Source organism: Macadamia integrifolia, chromosome 6, assembly GCF_013358625.1.
Source record: "Macadamia integrifolia cultivar HAES 741 chromosome 6, SCU_Mint_v3, whole genome shotgun sequence".
NCBI classification, from domain to species: domain Eukaryota; kingdom Viridiplantae; phylum Streptophyta; class Magnoliopsida; order Proteales; family Proteaceae; genus Macadamia; species Macadamia integrifolia.
The window spans coordinates 10,152,435-10,179,076 of record NC_056562.1 but is presented as its reverse complement, the minus strand read 5'-3'; the positions used below and the strand labels follow the sequence as shown (position 1 = coordinate 10,179,076).

Sequence of the window (26,642 nt, the reverse complement as noted above, 5' to 3'; positions counted from 1 at the left end):
ATTTTTCTTCCGTGGAATCATTGTTGTTAGAGATTTTTTTTTTAGGTTGGGCGCAGGAAGAGTTCATGAACATCATGAAGAAATTTAGATACTTCTCTATACAACAATTATGTCTCAATGTGTTGGGTCATATTTTTTATTTTTTATTTTTTATTTTTTAACGTTTAACAAAGGCTTAACCCCACCATTTTTTTAAAACAATATAAGTGATTTTCAAATTATTTTTGAAATGATCAATTTTTTCTTTTCCAGAGGAATCCATTCACCATTGCCATCCCTCCTATCCAATTGGACTCATGGTTCTAGGTGTTGATTCATATCGATATTATTGGACATTGATATCTATATGAGTATTGATACAGATAAATTGTATAAGCCCAAAAAATGGAATTTTTTTTAATCGAAAAATCATTTTGAATTGATCCATAAAAAATGATCCATACCGATATTGATATTTTTATTAGCAATGACTCATACGATACTAGATATTGTATTTGACAACTTTGCTAGACTAAGGAGATGTATTTTCACCTGTGTACAACAAGGGTTACAACTTAGATATGAAAGAGCCCAGTCATCAGCTCACATCACTTGTGATGAAAGAATTTTTTTCTTAAATGAAAATATATTATACTTTAAAATTTTTTGAAGGGGAAATGAATCCTTTTTGATTGTGCAATGTCAACATTGAGTTTTATAGATGTACGAATATCATTTCGCCACCCCTTGTATTAAGGGTAAGAATCACGTGACCAGAGAGTATTTCTTCCCCCTATTTGAATATCATTTTTTATATAAAAAATTGCATATATACAAACAAAAGATGGTCACAACTCACAACTCTATAGTATACCTTATACCACTTGAGTTACAATAAGATACTCTTTATTCTACCAAAAAACTCTTCTTTTATATTAAGCAGTTAGGATATTAGAGAAAAATAAAATAGGCGAAGGAATGTTGACACTCTTGGGTCAAGAGCAGATCTGCTGAGGAGGTTTTGATAATTTGACTGTCGTAAACTCGTTGCGGGTCAACTTGTTCAAGGAACCTTTATACCCAATGTGGAGTGTGGACCCCACCTCCAGGACTTTCTAATGTCACTTTATCTCCCTTCTCTGACAACACTGAAATTTACCCATCATGTGGATCTTTTTTCCGAACCCATGACTGCACCCAGTCCACACCCTCTCTCTCTCTCTCTCTCTCTCTCCCGGAAACAGAGTTAGAGGGTTCGTTCCCATCGAAGTTTCGAGGAAACTTCCTATGACCTTTAGTACATGTAAGTACTTTCTCCGATGTCCCGGACTTGCTTTACATTTTTTTTGTCTAACAGTTGTCCATATTTGAGAGTCTGAAGAAGCACTTGTTCTCATAGTTCGTCTGGGTCGATGGATGAGCAGGTGAGTTCATCTTCGTTTTACTTCGTTCATGCTTGATTTTGTTCTCACAATCTTTTTCTGGTTTTGATATTGTTTTGGATTGAATTCTGCCAAAAGATTGATTTTGTGACCGTGAAATATATGTTTGATGTTCATGTTGTTAGGATTTAACATTGATTAATTTTTGGAAGCCCTAAAGAAATAGTTGTAGTTCAAATTTTTAGAACCTAGTGGTGAAATCCTTTATTTTGTTTAAATTCTGATAGAATTCGTCACTTCCCCTCTCCACACTCCACTTATTTTTTTTTTCTCTTCTTCTTGTTTATCCTGATAGATTATTGTTTTAGTTTTGGAAAAACTGCCATCAGCTTCTCATTTCAAGGTGGTGATCTAAGAACCTTGCATCGTCACCTTCTCTGTTCTAAATCTCCTCGTTCTGTGTGGAGTTGGATAGTGCATCAACGGTGCGTGCCTCAGGAGTGCAAAAGATGGGGGTGGCGTCTGGCTCCACAGAAGAAGAATTTTTTTTTTTAGTATATCTTGACGTTACACAAGTGGTGTCTTCAGAAATTTAAGTATATATGGACATTACACAAGTGGTTGTTCCTGCCGTAGTGTGACTTTTAGTGAAGCAATCCCCCAAACACGGACTTCAATTCAAGTTGTCACACAGGTTAACCAAGTATCTCTTCAAAATTTCAAGTATATCTCGACATTGCACAAGTGGTGTTCCTGCCATCGTGTGACTTTTAGTGAAGCAACCCCCCAAACACAGACTTCAATTCAAGTTGTCATACGGGTTAACCAAATTTCTCTCTCATTTTTTTTTATGCAACATGCCATTATGACCTTAGGAATGACTTGAATATTGAAATCCACTTCATGGTATAATGCGACAGTTATAGTCTTGTAGTGTTTATTTAGGGGCAAGGGATTGCCACACCGGCAGCCATCCCATGCCCAGCCAATGGGGCATGGGAGGGGGCGGCCACACAGTTTGTACACAAGGGGGTCCACATGTCAAGGAGGAGAGAGAGAGTGTGTGAGAGATTCCCACATCATCAGTGTGGGGTTCATTTTCCCTTTATTTAATTACAGAAAACAAATGATTATTCAGACTTTGTGGTGGGATGTTTTTCTTATCAATGCCTGTATATTTCACAAAGTTGATTTCCACTCACGCATACATATGTGATGCAAGGGCATCAACGTTTGCAAGCCCTAACTTCTCTTCTCTGAGAGATCCTGAGTTCACTCTACCTTCTTTATGGAGCTTGAGGATCAAATCTTGGTAACCGTCACTTTGGAAGAATTAAGAACAGAATTGATGATTTGAGATGGAGGTTGTTTCCGTAATTTTATCAGTGGGAAAACTCAGCCACATGGGCAAACAGTGGATGCCATCAGTTTTCATTCCATGAGTATTGAGGCTTTGAGTTTATTTTATTTTTGGTTAATGTCTGGGATTTTTAAGAGATGGGTATTTTTCTTAATTTCAAAAGTTGACTTTTAGCAAATTCACATAATTAGTTGGTGTTAGGGAGCTTTATGTTCGTCTGGGAAATCTAGTGTTAAGGGGCATTAGGGAAGTTTAGTTTTGTATTATCTTATTCTTAGAAGCAGACAGTGGTTTCTTTCTAAACCACATTGTTCCCAAGTTTTAGCATCTCATAGGATATAACTAAAATCCTTTGAGAAAAGTTGGTACTCTCTCTTATTGCTCTTACAGTTGTAGCTGAGTGATTGAGATCCGCCCCCCCTGGTCTTTTTCTTTGGGTGCTCCAAATGGTTTACAAGGAAACCCGTTATCCATAATTCATCCCACCTCTTGCTTAGAAAACAAAAAATATGATGACAGGATTCGATCCCAAGTCACTGCTACCACCAGCAAGAAGCCTTACTAGCTGAGCAAGCTATAAACAGTGATTAGGGATTGAAGTTTGAGTGATATACATGTTGTTTCCAAGCTTTCGTTCCAATGAAGTCCTTGTCTATGTATCACTTGGCAGGACCAACAGTCATATTGGGTCCATTACCCACTAGGGTTTGGGCCTCCAATTTTTTGTAGTTTCATGCTCAATTCAAACAAACTGAACTGCCAATACTACTTGTCATTGATGAATCACACATTAACATCATGTGGTTTGACCGGTTGCATTTATTTGCCACCAAGTTAAGTGCCTGCACTGATGAAACTTTTTTTTGTTGACTTTTGAGATTATATCTTTTGCAGTTTTGGTTGACTATATTTGTATCATAACATACCTATGATGAATAAGTGAGAGATTCTAACTCGCAGTCAGCCTTTTCCAGGGATTTCTATCACAACTTTTGGAAGGTTATTAAGTTTTATCTACAACGAGGAAAATGATTCTTACCTACATTGATGAGACTTATGATTGAGGCTCTCACATTGATACTGTGTTCCAAGTAAGCTGAAGTTATGAATTACCATCAAGAGAAATTTGTGAGGTTGGCTCAACTTGAGGCTTTGCATCTCTTCATGCCCAATTATTTCCATTAAAATATTTCCTACTTTAAATTACTTCTTAATGTAAGACTAGATTGGACACCCAACTAGACCCAAAACTGCAGGAACTTTTAGACTAGAGAACAACCAAAAAACCAGCAGCAACTTATAGCAGCAAATCAGCCCAACACAACAGTCCAGAATATAGTCAATCTCCGGAAACAGAATTACAGAGAATAAATAAGAACAGCGGTGGTTCTTGACACTAAATCAGGGACTGAACAAGTTAATAACAGATTCAGATGTCCAGAATATAAGATAGCAACCCAGAAAATCAATAACTAAGCCAACAGCAGCATCGATCTCAGAAAAAAAAGGAATTTCAGATCACTAGAAGACAAAAAACTAGAGATTTTGAATATCTCTTCAAAGGCAGCCCAGAATCAGGCCTGCTTAGGGTCGAACCCTACTTGGACAGGGGAACCTTCGACCAAAAAATTGGACTAATCGGACAATCAGAACTGATCCTTCCAGCAGAGGCCGATGGCTCTGTTTTGCAGAAAATTCTGGGCAGAAATAGAAAAGAACTTACCTGATTGCAGCAGTCTTAATCCTTGAGAATAGGACTTGAATGAATTGAGGAGAACAGTAGAAAGTGAAGAGCCTCTTGGACTTCACGCCGCAAAGAGTCGTCGGATCACACACCGACCCTATCCTTGATCAAACAGAAGGTTCAGCCATGGGGAAAACCCAGCGGCAGCAGCATGAAGCTTCTCTTTTTAATTGTCAAAATCGTGGGGCATAAAGAACCCCTTTCCTTTATTTATAATGATGGAGAATGTTTACAAAAAATTAGTAACTCAAAGTTACTAAAACTGACATGACTAAATTGCTAAAATATAGTTACTAAAAAATTGAGATTGTAACTAATGAAAAAGGAAACTAACTTTAGACTGGAATTAGAAACTAACATTGGACACTAATTAGAAGCTAAAATTAGAATCTAATTTGTAAACTAATTCCAACTAAATCCCCATCAAACCCAAGCCGTGGGGCTTGGAAACATCCTTGGTCGACCTCAGCCACTGTGGTGGTGGTCGACCTTCCTTCCTTTTCTCTTATAGGTCTTCAATTCTGCATCACTTCTTCTGTCCTGTGATTCTAAGTTTCAGCATATGTAGCTTTGATTGCTATTATTTCAAGCAAGCTTCAAGATTTCGATTTCAACTGGGGTGGAAAGGAAAATATACCATCGAAATTTCCAAAATGGTCAAGATATACCACCGAAATAAATTGTAATCACTAAGGATTGGGGTTAGAAAACCTCATGTAACTCCAGAATCATAGGGACTCTATGAACCAAAACCATCAACTGAGATTTTATTAAACAGAGAAAAGCAAGTCTGATGTGGCCAAAATTCTGCTCGATTAGGCCACAAGAGAAGGAGAATAAACCCTAAAAAAGTTTAAACCAGAACCAACGGTTGGATTTGAGCATACTAGGAGATCACTAAAATGGTAACTTGCTGGAAAATTGGAAACAGATTTAGAAACATCAGTGTAACAACAATTACAAGGTAGAATAGCAAGAGAAACCAAAATAGAAAGTGAGTGAATGGATTTAGTAACTAGAGACCCAACTTGGAAAGTGAATGTAGAATATAGAAACTGTCAAAATGGAATTAGAAACCAGAGAACAACAATAAATAACTCATAGATTAGCAAGTAAACCAAAATAGAAACTAGAGAAAGTAATTAGAATGTAGTGCAGCCATAATACCAAATTTTGCGCATAATAGTAACTAAAAGGAATACTAGAAACAATTGAAAGAATGGTGTGCCTCAAGATTCAAACTGTGCCAGCATGTTGCTATCAATGATAGGAATCAATAGGGAACAGAGAAGAAGAAAAATATATAAGATGAAAGATAAAGGATATGAACTGGGCTTCCCACCTAGAACTTGACTAGCATCTCACCAGTCCAACTTGGCATCCCACAAAGGGCTACACTGCATCTCACAACAAGGGAGGAGTTCTGAATCTTACAGAAATCAGCAAGCATAAGCTGTCAAATTTTAAAATCGTTGGTTGTGGATACGATCCCCTACTCTTTATATATAACCTCATCGAAATAAGAAAAATAGGAAACCCCTATATATGGTAGGCAGAATCCCTTACAACTTAAGTTCTCCACAAACAGAAACTATTCCCAAATATTTGGGTTTATAGAATTGGCTCATTTCAATAGGAAATCCAAAAGGATTACACTCATGGTCCATATAACCGATTGGACACTCACAAAACATATTAGTCCATTCTTTGTCCAGTTGGATGCTGGTTTGCTGGTGGCCTTCTTGTTCTTCTGAACCACATCAGCTGAAATAGGTGTAATGACACGGAAATATGGTCCATTTCAGTAAAAAACTGAAATATTGAGGACCCCTCAATTCTCATACCATTTTGCTTCGACACATGTCAAACTGAAATATTTCAACCTAAATTTCGAACTATGGTTTCAATTATAAAATATAAAAAACAAAACTCAAGTACTATTGGGCATCATTCATCATATGGGTGCTTAATGATGGGTCACATTTTCCACTTCAGGTACCAATCCGAAACTTCTTAAGGAATTTGAACTGAATATTAGAAATGAGTTTATTTACTTAACCACCCCCCCCCACCCCAAAAAAAAAAAAAAAAAGTGAAGAAATGAATAATTTTGATATTGCAAGAATTTGTTTGAAAATTGCGGCTTTTTCATAGCATTTTCATATTCTGCAAATGCTTGACCCTTAAATATTTGTCTATCTGTACTCTCTATTGTTCAGCTGTAATCATATGTAAGTTTATTAGTTGCTGGCTCGAAGGATAGTATGCTGTTTGGAACTGGTAGGGATTTATGATGATTGCTGGTTGTTATGAGGAAACAGCAATATCTCATGAAGCTTGACCATCCAAATTGTGCTGTAGATCAAGTGGCAAGGGTTATTGAATTGGATTTATTTTTAATTTCTGTTTAGGAGTTGATGGGGGGCAGGGGGAATAAAATCTTCATGTGTCCCATATATTTTTTTGGATATTTTCACGTTAGGGGTGAGTTTCGATGATAAAGTAGTCTTCTCGCCAAAATAAATTAATTATCCTGTTTTGCTTAGATTGCAGCTTTTACTGTGTTTATTCAGGTTTCAGGACGGGAGTCCAGAGAGATCTTCAAGCTCTGAGAGGCAATATTCCACAAAAGATGTACTGTATTCAGGAGAAATTAAAACAGTACTAGGCTCAGTTTCAGAAAGGATTCAAAGAGAATTTATAAGGGCTTCTGAAGGGATTAAGAATATTAGGAAATCACTAAAGCTCCAGTCTCTAGATGATCCATTGATGAAATACTCCGAGTCTAGGAAGAAACTTCTTGACCCACAGGGGCCATTTCTTCAGAAATGGAACAAATTATTTGTTTTGTCATGTGTGATTGCAGTTTCTTTGGATCCATTGTTCTTTTATATCCCAGTGGTTGACGATAATGACAAATGTCTTGGTTTGGATAAGAAGTTGGAGATAACTGCCAATGTTCTTCGTTCTTTCACTGATATTTTTTATATACTTCACATCATCTTTCAATTCCGTACTGGTTTCATTGCTCCTTCTTCTCGAGTGTTTGGAAGAGGTGTTTTGGTTGAAGATCCATTGGCCATAGCAAAACGCTATTTGTCATCGTACTTCCTAATCGACATTCTTGCAGTTCTTCCACTCCCACAGGTAAAAGAATCATTCTAGCAGTCGGCAGAAGATACTATAGAGCATTTTTATCAACTTTCTTTAGAAGATGATTGTTCGAACTTACTACTGTTATCTCTCCCTCTAAATTGAAATTATAAACAGAGGGGTCAGTCATTGGCTTTGGTAGTGAGGGTGACTTACCATTTCCTACAATGTTTTGAGGCTCTTGATTTTTTTTAACAGTTATTTGCCTATTTAGTTAAATAGTTTTTTTCTCCCTTTGGATCCAACAACTGAAAGAGTTAAAATCTTATTTCTGGAGTTATTGCCTTGTTTGCTTTTATTATAAGGAATATGTAGATGCTATTAAGTTTGTCAATAGTTGGTATGCATTTTTTATGGCTTTGTTTGTCAATAGTTGGTATGCATGTTTTATGGATTCTACTTTTATGGTTGACAGTTTGATACCACCATACCCACTTGCTTTCTTTTTCATTTTGCGTACGCTATTCCGCTCTGTCTGTCACACACAAACACATGCATGCTTGCAAATACAGGCACTAGAATTCTTTAAAGTTGTCTTATTTAGATCTGAAATTAATAAATAATTTTTTCAAGGAGGAGATTTTAAAGGCTATTTTTCCCACAGAATGATTTGGTCTGACCATACCATCCCTACCAGGGAGTACCTTTGCCCTTATCATATGGTTTAATCCTCTGTCTCATTCTCTCATGCCCAAATGCAGTTCCGTGTCCTGTACAGCAAAGAAATAGAAGGCTAGGATTTGGTAGTATAAGTTTATAACTAACACTTAATTTTGCATATATGTATGTTTGTATCTTGCTGAAAAAAAATGAAGCCTAGCATTTTATTTATCTCTTATATCTTTTTTTACAAATTTGTGGCTGGAATGTTTTGACAAAGAGAAAATGAAAGAAATTTGTACTGTATGAATGCCATTGATTATCTTTTTATTAAATTTGAGGCTGTCTTCTATTATTTTTCTAATTCAAACTTCTACTTTCTCTAAGTTGATTTTCTTATATAAAGGGATCTGTGTCTCTCTCTCCTCCTCTCTATGGAAAAGTTCCCTATGCCCCTCCCATTGGTTGAATTGCTAGCTCCAGGAAAGCCGTCGGCATACCTAACCTCCTCCCATAAAAAATGTTGTATAAGTTAATTTTTGTTGTTGTGACTGTGGTACATTCTTTTATCGGAGGCGATGTCACTCATGGAATTAAGGATTGTTTCTCTAATCGAATTAAGGATTGTTACTCTAATCTGTTCAGGTAGTAATTTTGATTGTCATCCCCAAATTGAAGGGCTCAGAATCTTTGAATACAAAGAACTTGTTGAAGTTTGTTGTTCTGTTCCAGTATGTGCCAAGGCTTCTTCGAATCTATCCACTGTATAAAGAAGTTACAAGAACTTCAGGGATACTTACTGAGACTGCATGGGCTGGAGCTGCTCTTAATCTTTTTCTTTACATGCTTGCAAGCCATGTGAGTTCACTTATCCATACGGTCTTCTTTTTGTAGTGTTCTACAAAATTTTGCATTTCCTTTGTAGGAATATAGGATATTTGCCTTTCCAATTGCCTTAAACGTTTAACATTCTCAAGGTCATTGTAATGAGGCAACTTAGATGGATCTTGGGTTGAGTAAAAGAATGTGTGGTGAACACAAGGAACTCTTGTTGGGTATTTTTTTTCCATTTGCTTTCTTCTTATTATTCTAAGTAATTGAATATCTGATTGATACTGAATAAAATACTAACTTTAATAAAATCATGGTAACGCAAACTCAGGCCACCTGCAACAGGTTATGAGAATTCCAATCTCGATTGAGACCTACACTGTTTTTGAGTTTTTTGTTGTTGTCTGGCTTGGCCTGGTGCCCTTATGTAACATGTACATGGAAGAGGTTTTTCCATTTGCATGCCTCTATAAAATATGGATCAGGATGGTCTGTATCTTAAATGTGAAACAGGCAGCCCACAAATGTGTTTCATGTTCTCCATATTACTATCATGATGGCATCTAGGCGACCCAAAGGTGGTGGAGAGGGTCCAAAAACAAGGCGACCAAGGCATCCAAGGCGCCTGGATGCTTAGGCGACACCTTGACAATTATGTTACACACCCCTGTACAGGATCACAAGTAACCCTAAAAACTAGAATTTAAGTAATATATAAAAGTCAAAGTCAACCTTTCTGATGGGGTTCAAATTATGGTCAAAGGTGAGATGATGTTAGGTTAATAAAACGCCATAGTACTGCGGTGATTCAACAGCTCGATTTAACTCAAGAATCAAAACAGTAAATCTGGAATGTAGAAACGAGAATTTAGGAGATTTTTAATCACAGCAGGTCATGCCTAAATCTCTGGTTGAAGGACTCTCTAAGTGGGTCCTTTGAAACCCCCTAATATGGAAAGGATCTGCTGGACACATTACCCGATTCAGCAGATCTTGAGTTAATAAAAAAGGCCCTAAAACAGGGCATTCGCCAGGTGCAACTAGAGGTTTCTGTGCTGTAAAGTAAACGCTTCTTTTAACAGCATGTATTCATTCAGCAAGAACAACAGAAGATAACCCTCCCCAACTCAAACAAAATCAAATCCCAGCAAGCACATAAACGGTAGATGATAACAGTAGTTACTTGAGAAGAAAAAAACAGAATATAGAGAGGAGAATGTAACCTATGTTTCCTGCTGACAAACTTGGATCAGGATCCCACTGATCCCAAGGATTTCCCACCCTTTACTGAGTCTCACAGCAGCAGCTCTGTTGAAGCAAATACAGTAGTAAAACTATTAGGAAAAACAAAAAGGAACTCTCTAACATGGGAGAGTTCTATTACAACTTAACTACTAATTAACAGCTAAGGAAAAAAATAAAATAAAATAAAATAAAAGAGCATAAAACACTTGAATAAATAGCCCATGATATGGGCTGGTGGACCTAGCTGGCAGCTTCTTAAAATATGCCATAAGAAAGGCCACTTAGGCCTGTTTGCCTTATGTCTCTTACGGGAGTATGTTTTAAACTGCTGTACATCATATCATCTTGTGGCAAGTTTCAAGTCAGCAGATCTCTGCAACATTGCAAAACTCATGGTTTTGTACACTTCGGCCATTTTAATTTGCCATGTCTTGTCTTCATGAGCTAAAATGGAGTCTTTGTCCTGAACTGGAACAGAAATATACCATCTTGAAAACCTTCTTTTATTGCATGTATGAAATTGATATCAGAGTTTACTTATTTGTCAATATGTGACCCTTAAGTTTGTGTCATGAATGTATATGAATGGCATACAAAGAGAACAGACGGGAGCCCCTAGAAAGTGGCTAAGAAATCTAATACAAACAACAGATATACCTGGGATTTATGCTGGAGCTTCCAAGGAACATCGAATTCTTCAAGATCTTATGCAAAATATTGTACTCCTTCCTAGAGGATCAAAGGTAAAGGTCCGTTAATCTTTAGTCTGTAATTTTCTAAGGTGGATCTTACCTACTCCTTTTGGAAGAACTGGTAGGGATTGTTCTGCCAGCTATGTTCTGCCACTCGGGGCGTAATGCGGAAGATCTTGGCACTTGGGTGACAAGCTATATCTTTTGGGATGTTCTATCTGGATCTTTTGACGTGGGATTGCCAAGAGGAATTATTGGGATTAATTAATCTTGGGTTTTATTTTGTGATAGGCTCGAATATAACGCCTAATCGATAGAAAATCAGTATCTATGTTATTGGGAGTTGGAGTCATTTCTTCCCTTTCTTCCCAGCTAACATTCCCTGTGGTAGGCCCTTCTCAATGTCCATTAATAAATCAATTGGTTGGGCTTTGGCCCTTTCCTACCCATCCGAAAACCAGAAATGCGGAGCGGGGTTTAGTCATTGAATATGAGTAGGAATAGTTGAAAATGAGTCCTAGTCTTATCATTAGATGTTGAGGGTCTATAAGAGTTTTTATCACTTCCCCATTTTGTTTAGTTTTCTTTATGATTCTATGAGGAGAAAACATGGATAAGATCTAGGGTTATTCAATTGCCAGTTAGTTCTCTAGTCAAATGGGAGTCAATTTACATGTAATTGGTTTTCTCTTGAGTTTGTATTTAGGTAACTTGAAGCGGCACTAATCTTTAGAAGTAGCGTTGTGTCCCCATACAGATTTTGAGTGTTGCTTCAAATGGAACAAATTTGTTATTTGGTTGTAAAGCTGCTGCCCTCATATATGACCAGTGTGGCTACTATTTGCTAGTTATGATAGCTATCGCCGTCTCCCTTTGATCTCTTCACTTTTTCTTCTTTTCCCCCTTATTTTTTCAAAGTTACTGTCCATAGCTACTGTTCACAGTCCCATAACAGAGTTTTATTTCTTATTCTTTCCATATTTTCTTCTATTTCTATAATCCCAAGTTGACCCTACCCTTTTTCTGACCACCTTTTTCGTGCAGTTCAGTCTTAGAAGTTAGAAATCCAAGACCCTAGGCTGCCTACATCATCTTACCTAAACTATTCTAATGTTAGTTGTAGCATGTTGGAGAACTTTTTACCCGAAGATGCCCAAAATATCGATTTCTCCTTGACTCTAGAAGCCACACTATAAGCAGGCTTGGCATGGTTTTCAAAGGGAAGATACCCAAAATATCGATTTCTCCTCGACTCTAGAAGCCACACTATAAGCAGGCTTAGCATGGTTTTCAAAGGCCCTTTGATTTCTTTCTAATCAAACACTCCAAATAAAAGCATCTGGGATAAGAGACCAGATATGTAAACCATGCAAGAGGTTTGACATTCTATAAGTGGGTGATGTAGGATAGCCTAGGGTTTAAATTATGGGGCTAAACAACAGTAGAAAGGTGGTGAGGAAAAGGTAGGATGGATTAGGGAAGAACTAGAAGAGAATAGGGAAAGAATACAATGACACTAATCTGGGACTTTGAACAGCACCTGTGAACAATAACCGAGAACAGTAAATTAGAGGAAAGAGAAGAAAAGTGGATAGAACATTAGAAGAGGAGAAATTGTAAAATAGAGAAAAGAGATAACACAACCTTCACTTGGCCACACGTAAACATTTCTATTCCATTCAACTCGGATAGCCTAAAGATAAGGTACACATGCTTGTATAGAACTCTCAAAATCTGACTCCTACTATGACTAGAACTTGTCTAATCCTAATATAACTCACACTGCTAATTATTTGACCAATAATAGCCTCAAAAGAGCTTAATTGAACTCCCTAAGTTACTAGGAAATTAAAACTCTGAATCTAATGAAAGTAGGACCAACCAACCAATTAGACTTTCAAACTCCCAATGCTACTAGGAAAAGAATTGGTTCCTATCATAAAATTCGTGTAACACCCCCTAACTAAAATTGGGCCTTATAATTTAGTCCATTACAAGTAATTTCAATTATAGAGGGTGATGTTTCACAATAAATTAAAGTGGGATGGATGAAGTGGAGAGGTGCGTTTGGAGTGTTGTGTAATTGACGTATTCCTTTAAAGCTTAGAGGAAAATTCTATAGGACAATTGTTCGACCGGCTATGATGTTTGGGAGGGAATGCTGGGCATTTAAGAATCATCATATAAATAAAGCTTAGTGTAGCAGAGATGAGGATGTTGGGATGGATGTGCAGTAAAACTAGGAAGGATAAAGTAAGGAATGACGATAATAGAGCTGATTTGTGAGTTGCCATGCTTCATTATAAGCTCCAAGAAAGTCGTTTGTGGTGGCATGGCCATGTTCAACGGAGGCTTTGGGATGCACCAGTAAGAGAGTGATCTGATTCAGATTAAAGGAACTGAAATAGCTAAGGGCAAGCCTAAAATGGCCATAGGAGAAGTAGTGAGGAAAGACATGCATAGTTTAGGTAATGTCTCAAGTATGACCTCGAATAGAGATGATTGGAGGGCAAGGATCCATGTAGTCGACCCCATTTAGGTGGGATTTTCCGTAGTAGTTATTTTGTTGTTATGTTGCTTTCTTGTTTATTATTATCATTATTATTTTGTCTTTGTGTGGATCCATGTAGCCTACCCCATTTAGTTGGGGATAAGGCTTTGTTGTTGTTTGTTATTTGTACAAGTACTTTCAGTAAAAACAAAAGCTCATAACCAAAACAGAGCTTTTTCTTGGCCTGATACTGCATTAATGGGTCATACATTATCGGACTGAGGAGACCAAATCTTATGTCCGTGAACACATACCATGGGTCTGTAAACCAATCTGGACAGTTTTGTCAGTGGCACCTCAGATCTCAGCCAGTTAAATCTGATCTTAAGTCGCATGGACCATGAAGCATCTATTCAACTAGAAAATGACATAATTTTAGGAAGATGTGGGACCAAAAAAATATTCAGTTTATTAGATGGCCCCTGTATTATATATTTTATACAATAGTTTACTCATTGCCTTTTACGAGTTTTGTTCTGGATGACCAGATGAACTCCTAGATCAGTGTGGAGGACAAACAAATTTCATGTAATATTCATCAGATTATGATCGGAACAAATAGTAGGATTCTCTTCTTTCTCAGAAATCCTTTTGACCTTTACGTAATTGAATGGCAATCAGGTACTTGGGGCCTTTTGGTACTTGTTTTCAATTGAACGAGAATATACATGCTGGAGAAAAGCTTGTCAGAAGCAAGTTGGATGTGATATTCACCATATGTACTGTGGTGGTGGTACAATTGGCAAGTCATCTCTAAGTATTGCTTGTAATCATACAGATCAGGATCCGCACTTTGATTTTGGAATATTCCTTGATGCTCTTCAGTCTGGTGTTGTGAATTCAAACGATTTCCCGCAGAAATTCTTCTACTGCTTTTGGTGGGGTCTGCGCAATCTGAGGTTGGTGCAACATCTTTCTGTTCCCTCATACCTGGTTTATTTCTCTGTTGAGGAAAATAAAAAGAACAAAGTTTAGATGGATAACTAGACAACTAAAAAATTTACATCTAAAAAACTTGACAAGAATTTGTTTGTAGGAATGAGAGGCTCATAGGAGCATGGGTCCCATTGCAGGACACTTGAAATCAAAGGGTGTAAGTTTTTAACGGTCAGCTGTGTATAAACTACACCCTTTGGATATCTAAGAATGGCCCTACTGTAGCATATTTTAGGTTATTTAATATTTACTTCAGTTACGTCCATTCTATATGGAAACGAATGGGATCTTATTTCTCTATTCCCAAGGAATCATGTTTCTTTATAAATCCAGATTGTGTTCCTCAGATCTTCACTGGAAGCATGCTGAACATTAGCAGGTTTATGAAGATATTAATTTAACTCGATGTATGTGCTTTTGCTATGCTGTCTTTTACTTCAATATATGCTGTGGTAAATGTATGGATGGTCTAGCAATGACACCGCAGTATAAATATTGCATATGCAGGGTCCATGTCCACTTTTGTGTGACTTAAAAGATTTCCAGGTCTGAAAGAATTACCCAATTGAAGGGCTTCTCTATCACATTATGTTGTATGATTAAAACATGGCTGGTAGTTTAGAAAAATCTTTACAGGATGGATGGTTACCATAGTTGTCATGGTGTCACCTTGGGAACAATGCTCTCATTGATGTTCGTAAAGTGTCTGGCCACCTTGAGTACTGAGGAGCCTGCCCCCAGAAAAGGGAAGTGCTCTAAAATATTTAAATTAATGACTACAAGGGTCTGGTTTTCATACACGGTCGTGTATGTACAGAGTCACCCTTTGTTTTGTTTTTGTTTTTTGTTTTTTGTTTTTTGTTTTTTTTTTGTTTTTTTTTGTTTTTTTTTGTTTTTTTTTTTTTTTTTTTTTGGGGGGGTGGTGGGTGGGAGGAGGGGATGGTATTACTGTGACTTTATGCCTTTCTGGCAGCTGAAGTGACAACCATTTACATACGTGACATCTTAAAAAAAAATTATCAAGAACTATAAAGTATATAACTAAATAATAGTAAATTAGTAAGTATATAATTTATTTATGGTCTTGATAACATTAATGATGTTTAGTGAATTTATTAAAGTTTCACCAGCTTTTTATGCATATACCATGTCAGACAGGTCTGAAAAGTTGTCATGGTGGATAGGTGATCCTAGGTGTTGAAGGAGGGAAAAAAAATCAAGGCTACACCAACAAGGCATCGTCTAGGTGCCCTTCTAGCAAAGGGTGCTCGGACGCTTGGGCGTCGCCTTGACAACTATGCAGGTCTCCCCTACCAGTTCATAGGTATTACTGTCACTTTATGCCTTTCTGGCAGCTGAAGTGACAACCATTTACATACATGACATATCTTAAAAAAAAAATATAAAGAACTATAAAGTATATAATTAAATAACGGTAAGTATATAATTTAGGGTAATTTACAGCGCCACCCCCTGAAGAATGCCAGTATTATAGGAACACCCCCTCACTTTCACCAAATTAGACTCAGACCCCCTACCGTCAGTCACTGTTATGGAATATACCTTATATGCTGATGTCAGCTATTTTATTTTTCTTTTAATACCAAAATGCCCTTAATAAATGTGAACTACCTAAAATACCCATTTAACAAGTCTCCATCCCCAAATCAATAGATATTATACCCTAACCCCAAATTGAGACCTAATATACCCATTCCCAAATCAATACCTTCACATTTTGAGCACCGGCGATCAATCTTCGTGAAGAGCAGAGGAAGCGGTGATAGATGGAGACATGGAAGGAATCGCGGCGGAGCTTCTAAAGACATGGGGTTATGGCAAGATCGAGATCTCAACAGTTTTGTCGTTGACGTTGTTCCTGAGAAGCTAATTTGTGGACGAATCGGCAGACTAGAGCTCGATCTGCTCGTCTCTGTTTTTTCATTGAAGGAGATGAAATTGCAGAGGCTAGCGTCTGAGCAGATGAAGGGAAGTGAGAATCTACCGACTGCGACCAATGTAAATAGGTCGTGGCGACTTTTACTTCCATGCCTCAGCTTTGCAGGCTCCAAAAAGGGTTTTTTTTTTCTTTTTTCAGAAAAAAAAAGATGTAAGAGTAGGAGGATAGAAGGAAAGGCAAAGCTTCTTCTATTTGACAATCTGAGACTATTTTAAAAGAACTCGAAGTCACAGGATTCCTGCGTGTGAATGTCTATTAACAATCGCATATCGGGCTTCACTTTCAGCTGTTTCCCTCTCAATTCTTCAACCTAATGACTTGCTTTCTTTCAGTTCACTGAACCTGCAACAAAAAGTAGCGCAATTAGTCAAATTGAACAATCCTAAAAGGTCATATTCAAATCTGACCATTCTTCTCTCGCTACTCTCTGTCTCAACATAAAACCCCATTTCCCAAATTTCTTTGCAAGAAATAGAACAAGAAGAAGTGGCTTAAGAAACCCATGTCACGGACTCACGATGTGCTCGCCCCTGTGCAAAAAGGCTTCTCAACTCCAGTGAGTAGAGGTATGGGTGAAGAGGAAAACATGGGTTTTAGTCAAGAGGGTATAACAGTCATTTTAACTCTTCACTTAACTGTGACTGACGGTAGGGGGTCTGAGTCTAATTTGGTGAAAGTGGGGGTGTTCTTATAATATTGGCATTCTCTAGGGGGTGGCGCTGTAAATTACCCTATAATTTATATATGGTCTTGATAACATTTATGACGTTTAGTGAATTTATTAAAGTTTCACCAGCTTGTTATGCATATACCATGTCAGACAGGTCTGAATTGTTGTCACGGTGGATAGGTGATCCTAGGTGTTGAAGGAAGGAAAAAAAATCAAGGCTACACCAACAAGGCATCGTCTAGGTGCCCTTCCAGCAAAGGGTGCTCGGACGCCTGAGCGTCGCCTTGACAACTATGCAGGTCTCCCCTACCTGTCTCATAGGGTGAATCTCAACTCAAATTGAGCATGTTATATTGGTTAAAAACTTAAAATGATGTCTAAAGCTGTGAAAAATTACAAAGATGTCACTAATATAACCTGCTCAATTTGAGCTGAGATTTGACCTTATGAGATGGCTGGGGAGACATTTATAACATGCCCCCTCAATGTCTAACATGGCATATGAAAGGTTGTGAATTTTATGAAGTTCACTAATGGTCGTGAACGTTAACTTTTCCCAATATCCCTATGTTGTTTTGTTTGGATCCATGTAGCTGACCCTATTAAGTTGGGATTAAGGCTGAGTTTATTGTTGTTGTTGGTCTCAAGTGGTGTGCTCGCATTGGTGTCTTGGCTGGCCCCCAGAGGTGATGCCTTGTTGCCATGACTACTAGGATGGTTACTGTCCTCCTCTCATGATGATTTTACTTGAAAGTATTCTTTTAGAATCTCTGATGCCCAAAATATCAATCAAGTATGCAATTATTCTTTGTTTTTGGTTGATCAAAAAGTAAAATTTGGAGGCATTAGGAACAAAAAAAATTCTGTACTTGTTGGTTGAAATTGATTAGATCTTGTTGATTTTCTTATGGGGTCCATTCCTCCTGGTGTTCTGTTTTGAGTCTGGTCCTATTGAATAACCTCCTTACAGTTTTCTCCAATGGCTTATTCTTTTTACCTGATGCTGGAACATTTAGTTTTTCAAAAGTTACTTCAAAGTTCTCAAATGCTTGTAGCTGCACTCCCACATTTTGGAGCAGTACTTTTTGTGCTAACATGTGATCTTTTGTGCCTGTGTTGTTTTACAGTTCTCTTGGGCAAAACCTGGCAACAAGTACTTTTGTTTGGGAGATAGCCTTTGCAGTCTTTATTTCCATCTTTGGCTTGGTTCTCTTTGCGTTTCTCATAGGCAATATGCAGGTTACTCTCCTTTCCCTCTACACTATTTAGCCTGCTTCAAACAGTCAACCTGTTGCATATTAGCAACTTGATTTTAGGACATATCAGCATATTCTGTTGTTACTTTCAGATACCCTTGGAAAATTACAGGAAAGAAATATATTGCGACTCACAGGAGGTTGAATTTCTGGAATGTTTACCAGTTTTACCAAAAAAGAAGAAAGAAAAAAAAAAAACGCAGTAGCTGGTTGACCTGTTTGACTGGTTTGGTCAAAACATTGATGAGGCCAAAAGTCTTAAAAAACTGTAAATTGTTGGCTTCCCTTTTTGCTGTTTGCCATCAACAAGAAGGATAAATTTCATCCTCCATTGGTCTTATTAGCACAACTTTGTATAATGCACAGATATGCTGGAAGTATGATTTCCACAAATAACAAAAGCGCTATTATTGATAGATCTGCTGTACAGAATAGTTAGGCATTTGGCTGACAGAGGGTCTTATTGATCATGTCAAATTACCAATCTGCTGTGTTTTTCTTGTTTTCATTAGTCTGCCTATTATCTTGGTTCAAAATCATTACATGCCTGATATGTTGTTACTGTAAGTAACAATCGGAAGTTTCTACTAACCCAACCCCCCCCCCCACCCCCAAAAAAAAAAAAAAGGAAAAGAAGAAAACATTGTCAATATGGAATGGCAATGCCATTTGGTAGACCAAAACTAGGATCGTATCCTTCGGAGAGTTTTGCGGGCACGGCTGGGATCTATAGTTTTGGCCAAGAGGGGAGAGGAGGGAGGTTTGCAGTGAGGGAGAAAGCAGGGAGATACATCCTTGGATGAGTTTTGCAGACATGGATGTTCCTTTGGGTTGGCAGGGAATGCACATTTCTACAGGAGAGAGAGTGCTGGAGAGTTTTTCTGCTTGGGGGAGGAAGACGAAGAGGTGGATGGAATTGGCTCAACTTGACAGGTAGAAGTTAAGAAGGGACCCTGCATCACCAGTGCCATCAACAATGGTTTGCCGTGTACAATAATGTCGGTGCTCTTGACAAGAACAAGCTACACTCATTGATCTGGATCAAGGACAAGCTTTTGAACCCCTGGGAATCATGTTCTGAATCTGTAGAACATGAATGATAATGCATATCAAATGCCAAGGGTTTGATGCCAGACCATGTTCTAAGCTCAGGAAACAAACTCGGAACTCATATGGGATGACCCATATTGATACTAAGTAATGCTTGCATATTGATATTATTGCCTGTGCACCATACAAGAAATATTGTGTTCACCCATAATTCTTAAAATGTGATTCTGACATGCATTCATATGTCTGATTAGCATTGATGAGCCTTGTCATTTTTGAATTAGTGTACTATTTGAGTTGGCCTCTTGAAATGAGGTTTTCATATTATTCCATATTGAATTTTATGTGTGAAGAATGAAGATAGGAAATGGGTTATATCTTGTGGATGTCATTTACATGCTCATTATCCGAACCTTCCATTCACAATATTGTAAATGGGTACAGGGGACAATTGTTTTAAAATATTCATTTGATTGTATAGTATCTCATCTGGTTGTACTTTTTGGTGATAAAATCTCATAGTAGTGACCATTTGGATGTTCTGAAACTCTGTATCCCACTTTTCATGCCCTTGATTCATGATAAAAAAAACCTCCAATTTTCTTATAATACTTCCTTTCAACCTCCTGTAGAGTAAAATTAATATTGTTGTGCTGTTAACAGACATATCTGCAGTCCACTACTGTTAGACTAGAAGAGATGAGACTGAAAAGGCGAGATGCAGAGCAATGGATGTCCCACCGTTTGCTACCCGACAGCCTGAGGGAGCGGATCAGGCGGTATGAACAGTACAAATGGCAAGAAACAAGAGGTGTTGATGAAGAGAATCTGCTCTGTAACCTTCCCAAGGACCTCCGAAGGGACATAAAGCACCATCTCTGCTTGGCTCTACTCATGAGAGTGAGTACATTCTTTAACTTTCTGCTGTAAATGAGTCATTATCTAACGCATATTCCTTACCTTGATTTTTCCCCCTCTCTGAATTGTGATTTTAAAGCATGTGCTGACAGGCTGGGGGCTGTCATTCTAACGCATTTTTTAAGTGTATTCTGGCTCTCAAATAAAGATCTCTGCAGAAATTTAACTGTTGTTTAATTCCTTAAGGCTCTTTTATTTTTATGTTGTCAGTGAAAAAGTCTAGTTATAGGAGAACCTGTCTCATGTCTTGATCAAATTGATTTTGCCTTGTGAGTTTGTAAACCATGTTGCTCTCTAAAGGTTAGGGATATTGATGTTTTGTACCCGTCCAAAAAAGGCAAATTTACCATTAACTTTTGAGGGGTGTTTTGTGAATGTAATTAGGTTTGACCATAGTAATTGTAAATGGAGGATGTTAGCTACTGCTTGCCTCAGTTGATGAAAAATCCATATTCCTCGAGCCGATATCTAGAGTCTTGAGAGCAGTGATTATCCAGTCCTCTCTTTCTGAAGTTACTAGGTTTTTGAATCTGTGCTTTGAGTAAAAAATAAATTTTGAGTACATTATGATCCTCCCCAGATCCGACAGTGGCGAGAGCCTCGTGCACTGGGTATGGCCTTAATAACTTCTAATTCTTATGTTTGTTACTAGGATTTTAATAGTTACTAACGTGAACTAAATATATTTGGTTATGTGTGAAGGTGTTTCATAGTTTTGACTTTGATTTCTATCCCCCTGTTCAACATATTAAATTCAGCAAATTGACTTTGATTTCGAGAAAGTTTTGGTGCTGGAAATTCATATGCTCTTACCTAGTCCTTAATCCTTCCTCGTCCTTAGGTGCCAATGTTTGAAAAAATGGATGAACAATTATTGGATGCAATGTGTGACCTCCTCAAGCCAGCACTTTACACAGAGGAAAGCTACATTGTCCGTGAGGGGGATCCAGTTGATGAGATGCTCTTCATCATGAGGGGGAAGCTATCGACTGTTACTACAAATGGCGGAAGGACTGGTTTCCTCAATTCTGAATTTCTGAAGGCTGGAGACTTCTGTGGAGAAGAGCTGCTTACATGGGCATTGGATCCCCACTCAACGTGCAACCTCCCTATCTCAACAAGAACAGTGAAGGCCTTGAGTGAGGTTGAAGCCTTTGCTCTCAAGGCAGAGGACTTGAAGTTTGTGGCTTCCCAGTTCCGGCGGCTTCACAGCAAACAGCTCCGACACACTTTCAGATTCTACTCACAGCAGTGGAGGACATGGGCAGCCTGTTTCATACAAGCAGCTTGGCGCCGCTACTATAAGAAGAAGATAGAAGAGTCTCTACGTGAGGAGGAAGACAGGTTGCAGAATGCATTGGCTAGGGAGGAAGGGAGCGCTCCGAGCCTTGGTGCCACCATTTATGCCTCACGGTTTGCTGCTAATATATTACGTGCTGTAAGGCGCAATGGCGCACGCAAAGCGAGGGTGCCAGAGAGATTACCACCCATGTTGCTTCAGAAGCCTGCGGAGCCTGATTTTACAGCCGAAGATCATTAGTTAGGTAAGGAGGGCAGGCCTAGTGTAAGGTTGCTCCATTGCCACCTAGTGGTTGCGGTTTCAAGTCAGAAAACAGCCTCCCCATGAAGCAGGCCTAAGGTTGCATACATTATGATCCTCCCTAGACACTGCAATGCCGAGAGTCTTGTGCTGAATCCTGCACTGGGTATGCCCTTTTTTATATCATTAGTGAGATAAGATCTTCCTTGGCGTGCTATATTTTTGTGTTTAACATGTAAAGCCTGAGTAATCTGTCCAAAAAAATAAAAATAAATGAATAAGTGTAAAGCCTGAATAGAAGCATCATGGTTTCATTGCACTAGTTCCCTTGTATTGTGAATATAGTTATTGAGGGTATAAGATGTGTTTTTATTTTTCTTTTGTACACTCAAGTCACGTTAGTGAAAAGTTTGTTGTGAACCAATTTATGGTTCTCTCTCTCTCTCTCTCTCTCTCTCTCTCTCTCTCACACACACACACACACAGAGTTTGTAGTCCTGGAACATGTTTTCCTTTTTAGAGATGGGATGTGTGGAAAAGAATTGTACAGTACTAAGTGGTTGGGAGCATGGATTTAGGGATCTTATCAGTGCTGATACCAATCCGATATTGATATGAATCAGATCGGTGCGTGTCAGTCACTTTTGCCCTTACTTTTTCAGAAACTGTTTTACCCCTAAAATTATACGAGTAATAAATCCGGATTGGTCAGGTGTCAATGTTGGTCTCAGTGATATCAATACGATATCTTGATGCGACTTGAAACCATGGTTGGGGGTTGGGATAAGGCCGTGAGGTGTCATAGCTCAAACTTGGTATTTGAGATTGGATCAAGCTCAAGCTATCTTACTTCAGATCCATCAATATGATCCAATTCTAGCTTTAGTTTTGGCCAATTCATACCAACATCGACCTAGTATTGTTGGGTCGGTATCGGCTGATCCAGATATCGATTCACCAATGCACCTATGTGATGCTTGAAATCCTTTGCCACCCCATTGTAATTCACAAACCTGAACCAGCCCAAAACTCAACTCGTGTTTTGAAAATGATGTAACTTGCACTAGAGGGAGTTATGGTACTCCTTAAAAATGGTTATTCAACCAAGATATCTCGGTTTTGATAGGTATCGGTATGAAACCATGAATTGAGATGGTTTTATATCAGATTTTGAACAGTTTTGACCCCCCCAAAAAAAAAAGTTACTGGGTTTGACCGGTTTTAACTAGCCCATGACACTTCGAGTTTGACCTAAAAAAATATCAGGTTTTGTTCATGGAAGATCTTGTTTTCAGTCAGGGACGAAATCGAGATTTAAAACCTTGGTGAAACCCAGACATGGTTAAGGTATCAGTATTGGTACCTTTTTTGCTTCAATCAGTCCAATAGGGCCGGTTTGAGCCACTTTTCTGTTATAAAAATTGAAAAAAAAAAAAATCCAAGAGTTTATAAAAGGGCCGATATTTATTGGGATCAGACAATACCCCTGATACAACACCAATACTTTAAAACATAAATTGAAGGTTTATGACACCATATCGCATTGGAACAGCTGATCTGGTCACAGATTTGATACTGCAACTGATACATTTGATATGATACCGACACCTTAAATCATGACCCCAGACTAATCGTGATGGCTTGCTAATTTTTGGTGGCAAAGAAAAACGTTTTTTCTTTTTAAAGTATCCACCCTGGTTTTAAAACTCGGATCAGATTGGTTCGGTTTACAGATCCCAAAAATCAATTTAATAATAATAATTAAAAAAGAAAAAGGGGTTAATCTGTCTAAGCTCAAGTATCGGATCAAAATCAATTGAGACAGATCCTGAGTTTTAAAACCTTGATCTCCAACTGCGGATAAAATAAAAAACACCTCAAAAACATGCCTTAGCATTTAAAAACATTACAACCTCAATATAATATTCGTGCATAACAGCATTTCGTTCTTAGAAAGTTTTACATTGCAAATTTCCATGACTAAACCGCTTTGTGAACATCTCAATATTTGACATGAATTGTACCTGCAAACCAACCTTTTGGGTTTGTTGATGTTAGTGTGAGACTCATATGCCCATGCATAATTTATGGGAAATTGTTTTTTGTAGGGGAGTGCAGTTCCTGCATGTGTATGAGAGCCAATAAGAGCGCACAAGGAAGCATTCATAAAGCCGTAATCTTTTCATTTCATGGGGGCGGGCCAGTCATGTTGCCCCCGATGTGTCTAGGTGCAGGAGCCACACTCATCCGCAAAACCATTTCACCATAACTTATATGGCCTCTAACAAAATAATTGTAACCCCAAGGGGGTAGCTTAATTGGCAAGGGACCTTTGCCTTATGAAGTGTGTAGTTCACTATGTGAAAGTTAAATGGTTCTCATTCACTTGATATGACACGATCCATTTGATTGTGGGGGATTTGTAACTTTTTAACTCACAACTTTTTCGTTTTCTTTTCTTTTCCACTAAATTATCTTTATTAAATTGCATGATTTCTTAATTCATCATTAGTAAGATATTTCCCATTTTTCCTGATTTGTGAAGGAAGCACTTATGCATTTGTTTTATGATTTCAATCTCATGCATTCCATGGCACTTATCCCTCAGTTCTAATTTTTCACAAGCAAAGCGTGAGGTTTTCACACCCAACTTGTGAAGTTCATTTCACAAGTTCAGTGCTTGTGCATCACTTCATTGAATTACTTGAGTTGTATTTTGGACAATTTCAAGAGCCTAGAACATGAAATGGAAGGAAGATAATTGATATGTTTCTGATACTTCTCTATTAATCTTGTGATATACCCCTCTAACCCCATCTTGGTGTGTCTTCACAGAACCTATTTGACTATTGCTACAAACTCAATACACTATTTGACTTTAAAATGCCTGGACGTTGAGCAACTTAAAGGAGACCTTTCTTTTGTTGGTCTTCATGAGTCTGGAAAGCATTAATGTAAAATTGATGGAAAATCTGAGACTGCATTTATTGGCCATGGAGCATCCAATAGCCCGAGTTGACCTTCTTGACAAGTTCAAGGCCATTCACTTGCACTTATTGCCCATGTAGCAATGGAGTTCTTTTTCGCTTAAAGTATGTCACAGACTCACAGGTATGCAATACTGTACCAGAGTCAATTGCATCACTAGATAGATCTAGAGAAACATATGAGCAAATAAATTTTTGGTTTGTGATCCTATAATAGGTGGTCAATTAACTGGTGGGTGTGGTTGACAACAGATGTACACAAAGGAATACTAACCAATTATTCAACTTACCAGAGAGCATAACCCTCAATCAGGAATGTGTTTCAGGATTTTGACTTAATACTAGTTGATGGTATAACTGTTATAATTAGTTAACATCCTTTCCTTTAGAGCCTTCCCCCAAAAACCTCAACATCAACGACTATGCCCTTGAGTTGTATGCTAGATAGTATTAAGAGCCATGAACAGAAATAGATGAAATTATAATTGATATGTTTCTGATACTTCCCTGTTAATCTCGTGATAGACCTTCTAACTTTTGCTTGGTGTGTCGTGAAAGAACTTATTTGGCTAGTGCTACAAACTTAATACACTATATGGATGTAAAATGCTTGGACGCTGAGCAACTTAAGGAAGAACTTTCTTCTGTTGGTCTTCTGAATTTGGAAAGCATCAATGTGAATGTTCGAGCTAGTATTACTGCTGAGATCCAAATGTTGTAAAATCTGAAAGCTAACTTGGTGAACAACGAAGGCGATGAGAGGGAAACGATAATAATACTGTCAGGTTCAGACTGCAGCAAAAAGACATTGTTCAGTATGACCGCAATAAGGAAGAACACCTCCACCCATAGAGATTTATTGTTGGGTCAGCTTCAAGATGGTAAAGCCAACCATATTATGGTAACTATTGGTAGAGAAGTCATTGAGATTGAAGCACTTAGACATTCTCGAGGATGGGACCACCATTTTCCGTATCAACTGTGCACATGAAGACACTAGTGTGTGCACAGTTGATACGGAAAATGGTGGTCACCGCATTGAGAAGGTCACCTATAAGTGCTTCATTCTCAATGGCTACTTTACCAACAATTACCATAATATAGTTGGTTTTCACATCTTGAAGCTGACCTAGGAATGAATCTCTATAGGTTGAGGCCTTCTCCCTCATTGCGGTCATATTGAACTCTCTTTTTACTACGGTCTGAACCTGACAGAGTACTATTTTCGTCTCCCTCGTTGTCTTCACTGTTCAGCAGGTAAACTTTCAGATTTTCCAACATTTGGATCCCAACAGTAATACTAACTAGAACATTTGCATTGATACTTTCCAAACTCAGAAGAAAGGTCTTCTTTAAGTTTCTCAACGTCCAAGCATTTTAATGCCAGATAGTGTATTAAGTTTGTAGCACTAGCCAAATGAGTTCTGTGAGGACACACCAATCATAAATTAGAAGTTCTATCAAAAGATTAACAGGGAAATATCAGAAACATATGAATTTTAATTTCATCTATTTCATGTTCATGGCTATTGACACTATCTAGCATACAACTCAGGGGGCAAAGTCATTGAAGTTGTTAGAAACCTCAGTAGAGATTTCTGGTGGAAGGTTGTAAATGAAAGGTTGTGAACTAATTATAACAGTTGTACCATCAACTAGTATTAAGTCAAAATCTTGAAACACACTTCTGAGGCTTATGCTTTCTGGTAAATTGAATAATGGCTCAGTATTCCTTTGTGTGCTTCTATTGTCAACCATGCCCACTATTTGATTGACCACCTATTATTG

At 38.0% G+C, this 26,642-nt stretch overlaps 1 protein-coding gene across 2 annotated transcripts; it reads left to right on the top strand.

The window, feature by feature from the left end:
• Positions 1 to 1,171: 1,171 nt before the first annotated feature.
• LOC122080779 (cyclic nucleotide-gated ion channel 1-like) lies at positions 1,172 to 22,291 on the top strand. 2 transcript variants are annotated; one of them, XM_042647627.1, is made up of 8 exons: positions 1,172 to 1,403; positions 3,696 to 3,812; positions 7,039 to 7,612; positions 8,864 to 9,076; positions 14,159 to 14,436; positions 18,231 to 18,342; positions 20,073 to 20,309; positions 21,169 to 22,291. In XM_042647627.1, the coding sequence occupies exons 2-8, from the start codon at positions 3,769 to 3,771 to the stop codon at positions 21,865 to 21,867; spliced, it is 2,157 nt and encodes a 718-aa protein (XP_042503561.1). In that variant the 5' UTR covers positions 1,172 to 1,403; positions 3,696 to 3,768; the 3' UTR covers positions 21,868 to 22,291. The 2 variants fall into 2 exon arrangements, with proteins under 2 accessions (XP_042503561.1, XP_042503562.1); XM_042647628.1 differs by having other exon boundaries at positions 3,696 to 3,854.
• Positions 22,292 to 26,642: the final 4,351 nt, after the last annotated feature.

What these genes read in the sequence shown, in the direction of transcription:
- LOC122080779 (XM_042647627.1), top strand. Translation starts at nt 3,769, where the DNA reads ATGAGACTTATGATTGAGGCTCTCACATTGATACTGTGTTCCAA. An exon ending in TGGGGTCTGCGCAATCTGAG is followed by an intron (nt 14,437 to 18,230) that starts GTTGGTGCAACA and finishes GTTGTTTTACAG; the next exon opens with TTCTCTTGGGCAAAACCTGG. An exon ending in TTCTCATAGGCAATATGCAG is followed by an intron (nt 18,343 to 20,072) that starts GTTACTCTCCTT and finishes TGCTGTTAACAG; the next exon opens with ACATATCTGCAGTCCACTAC.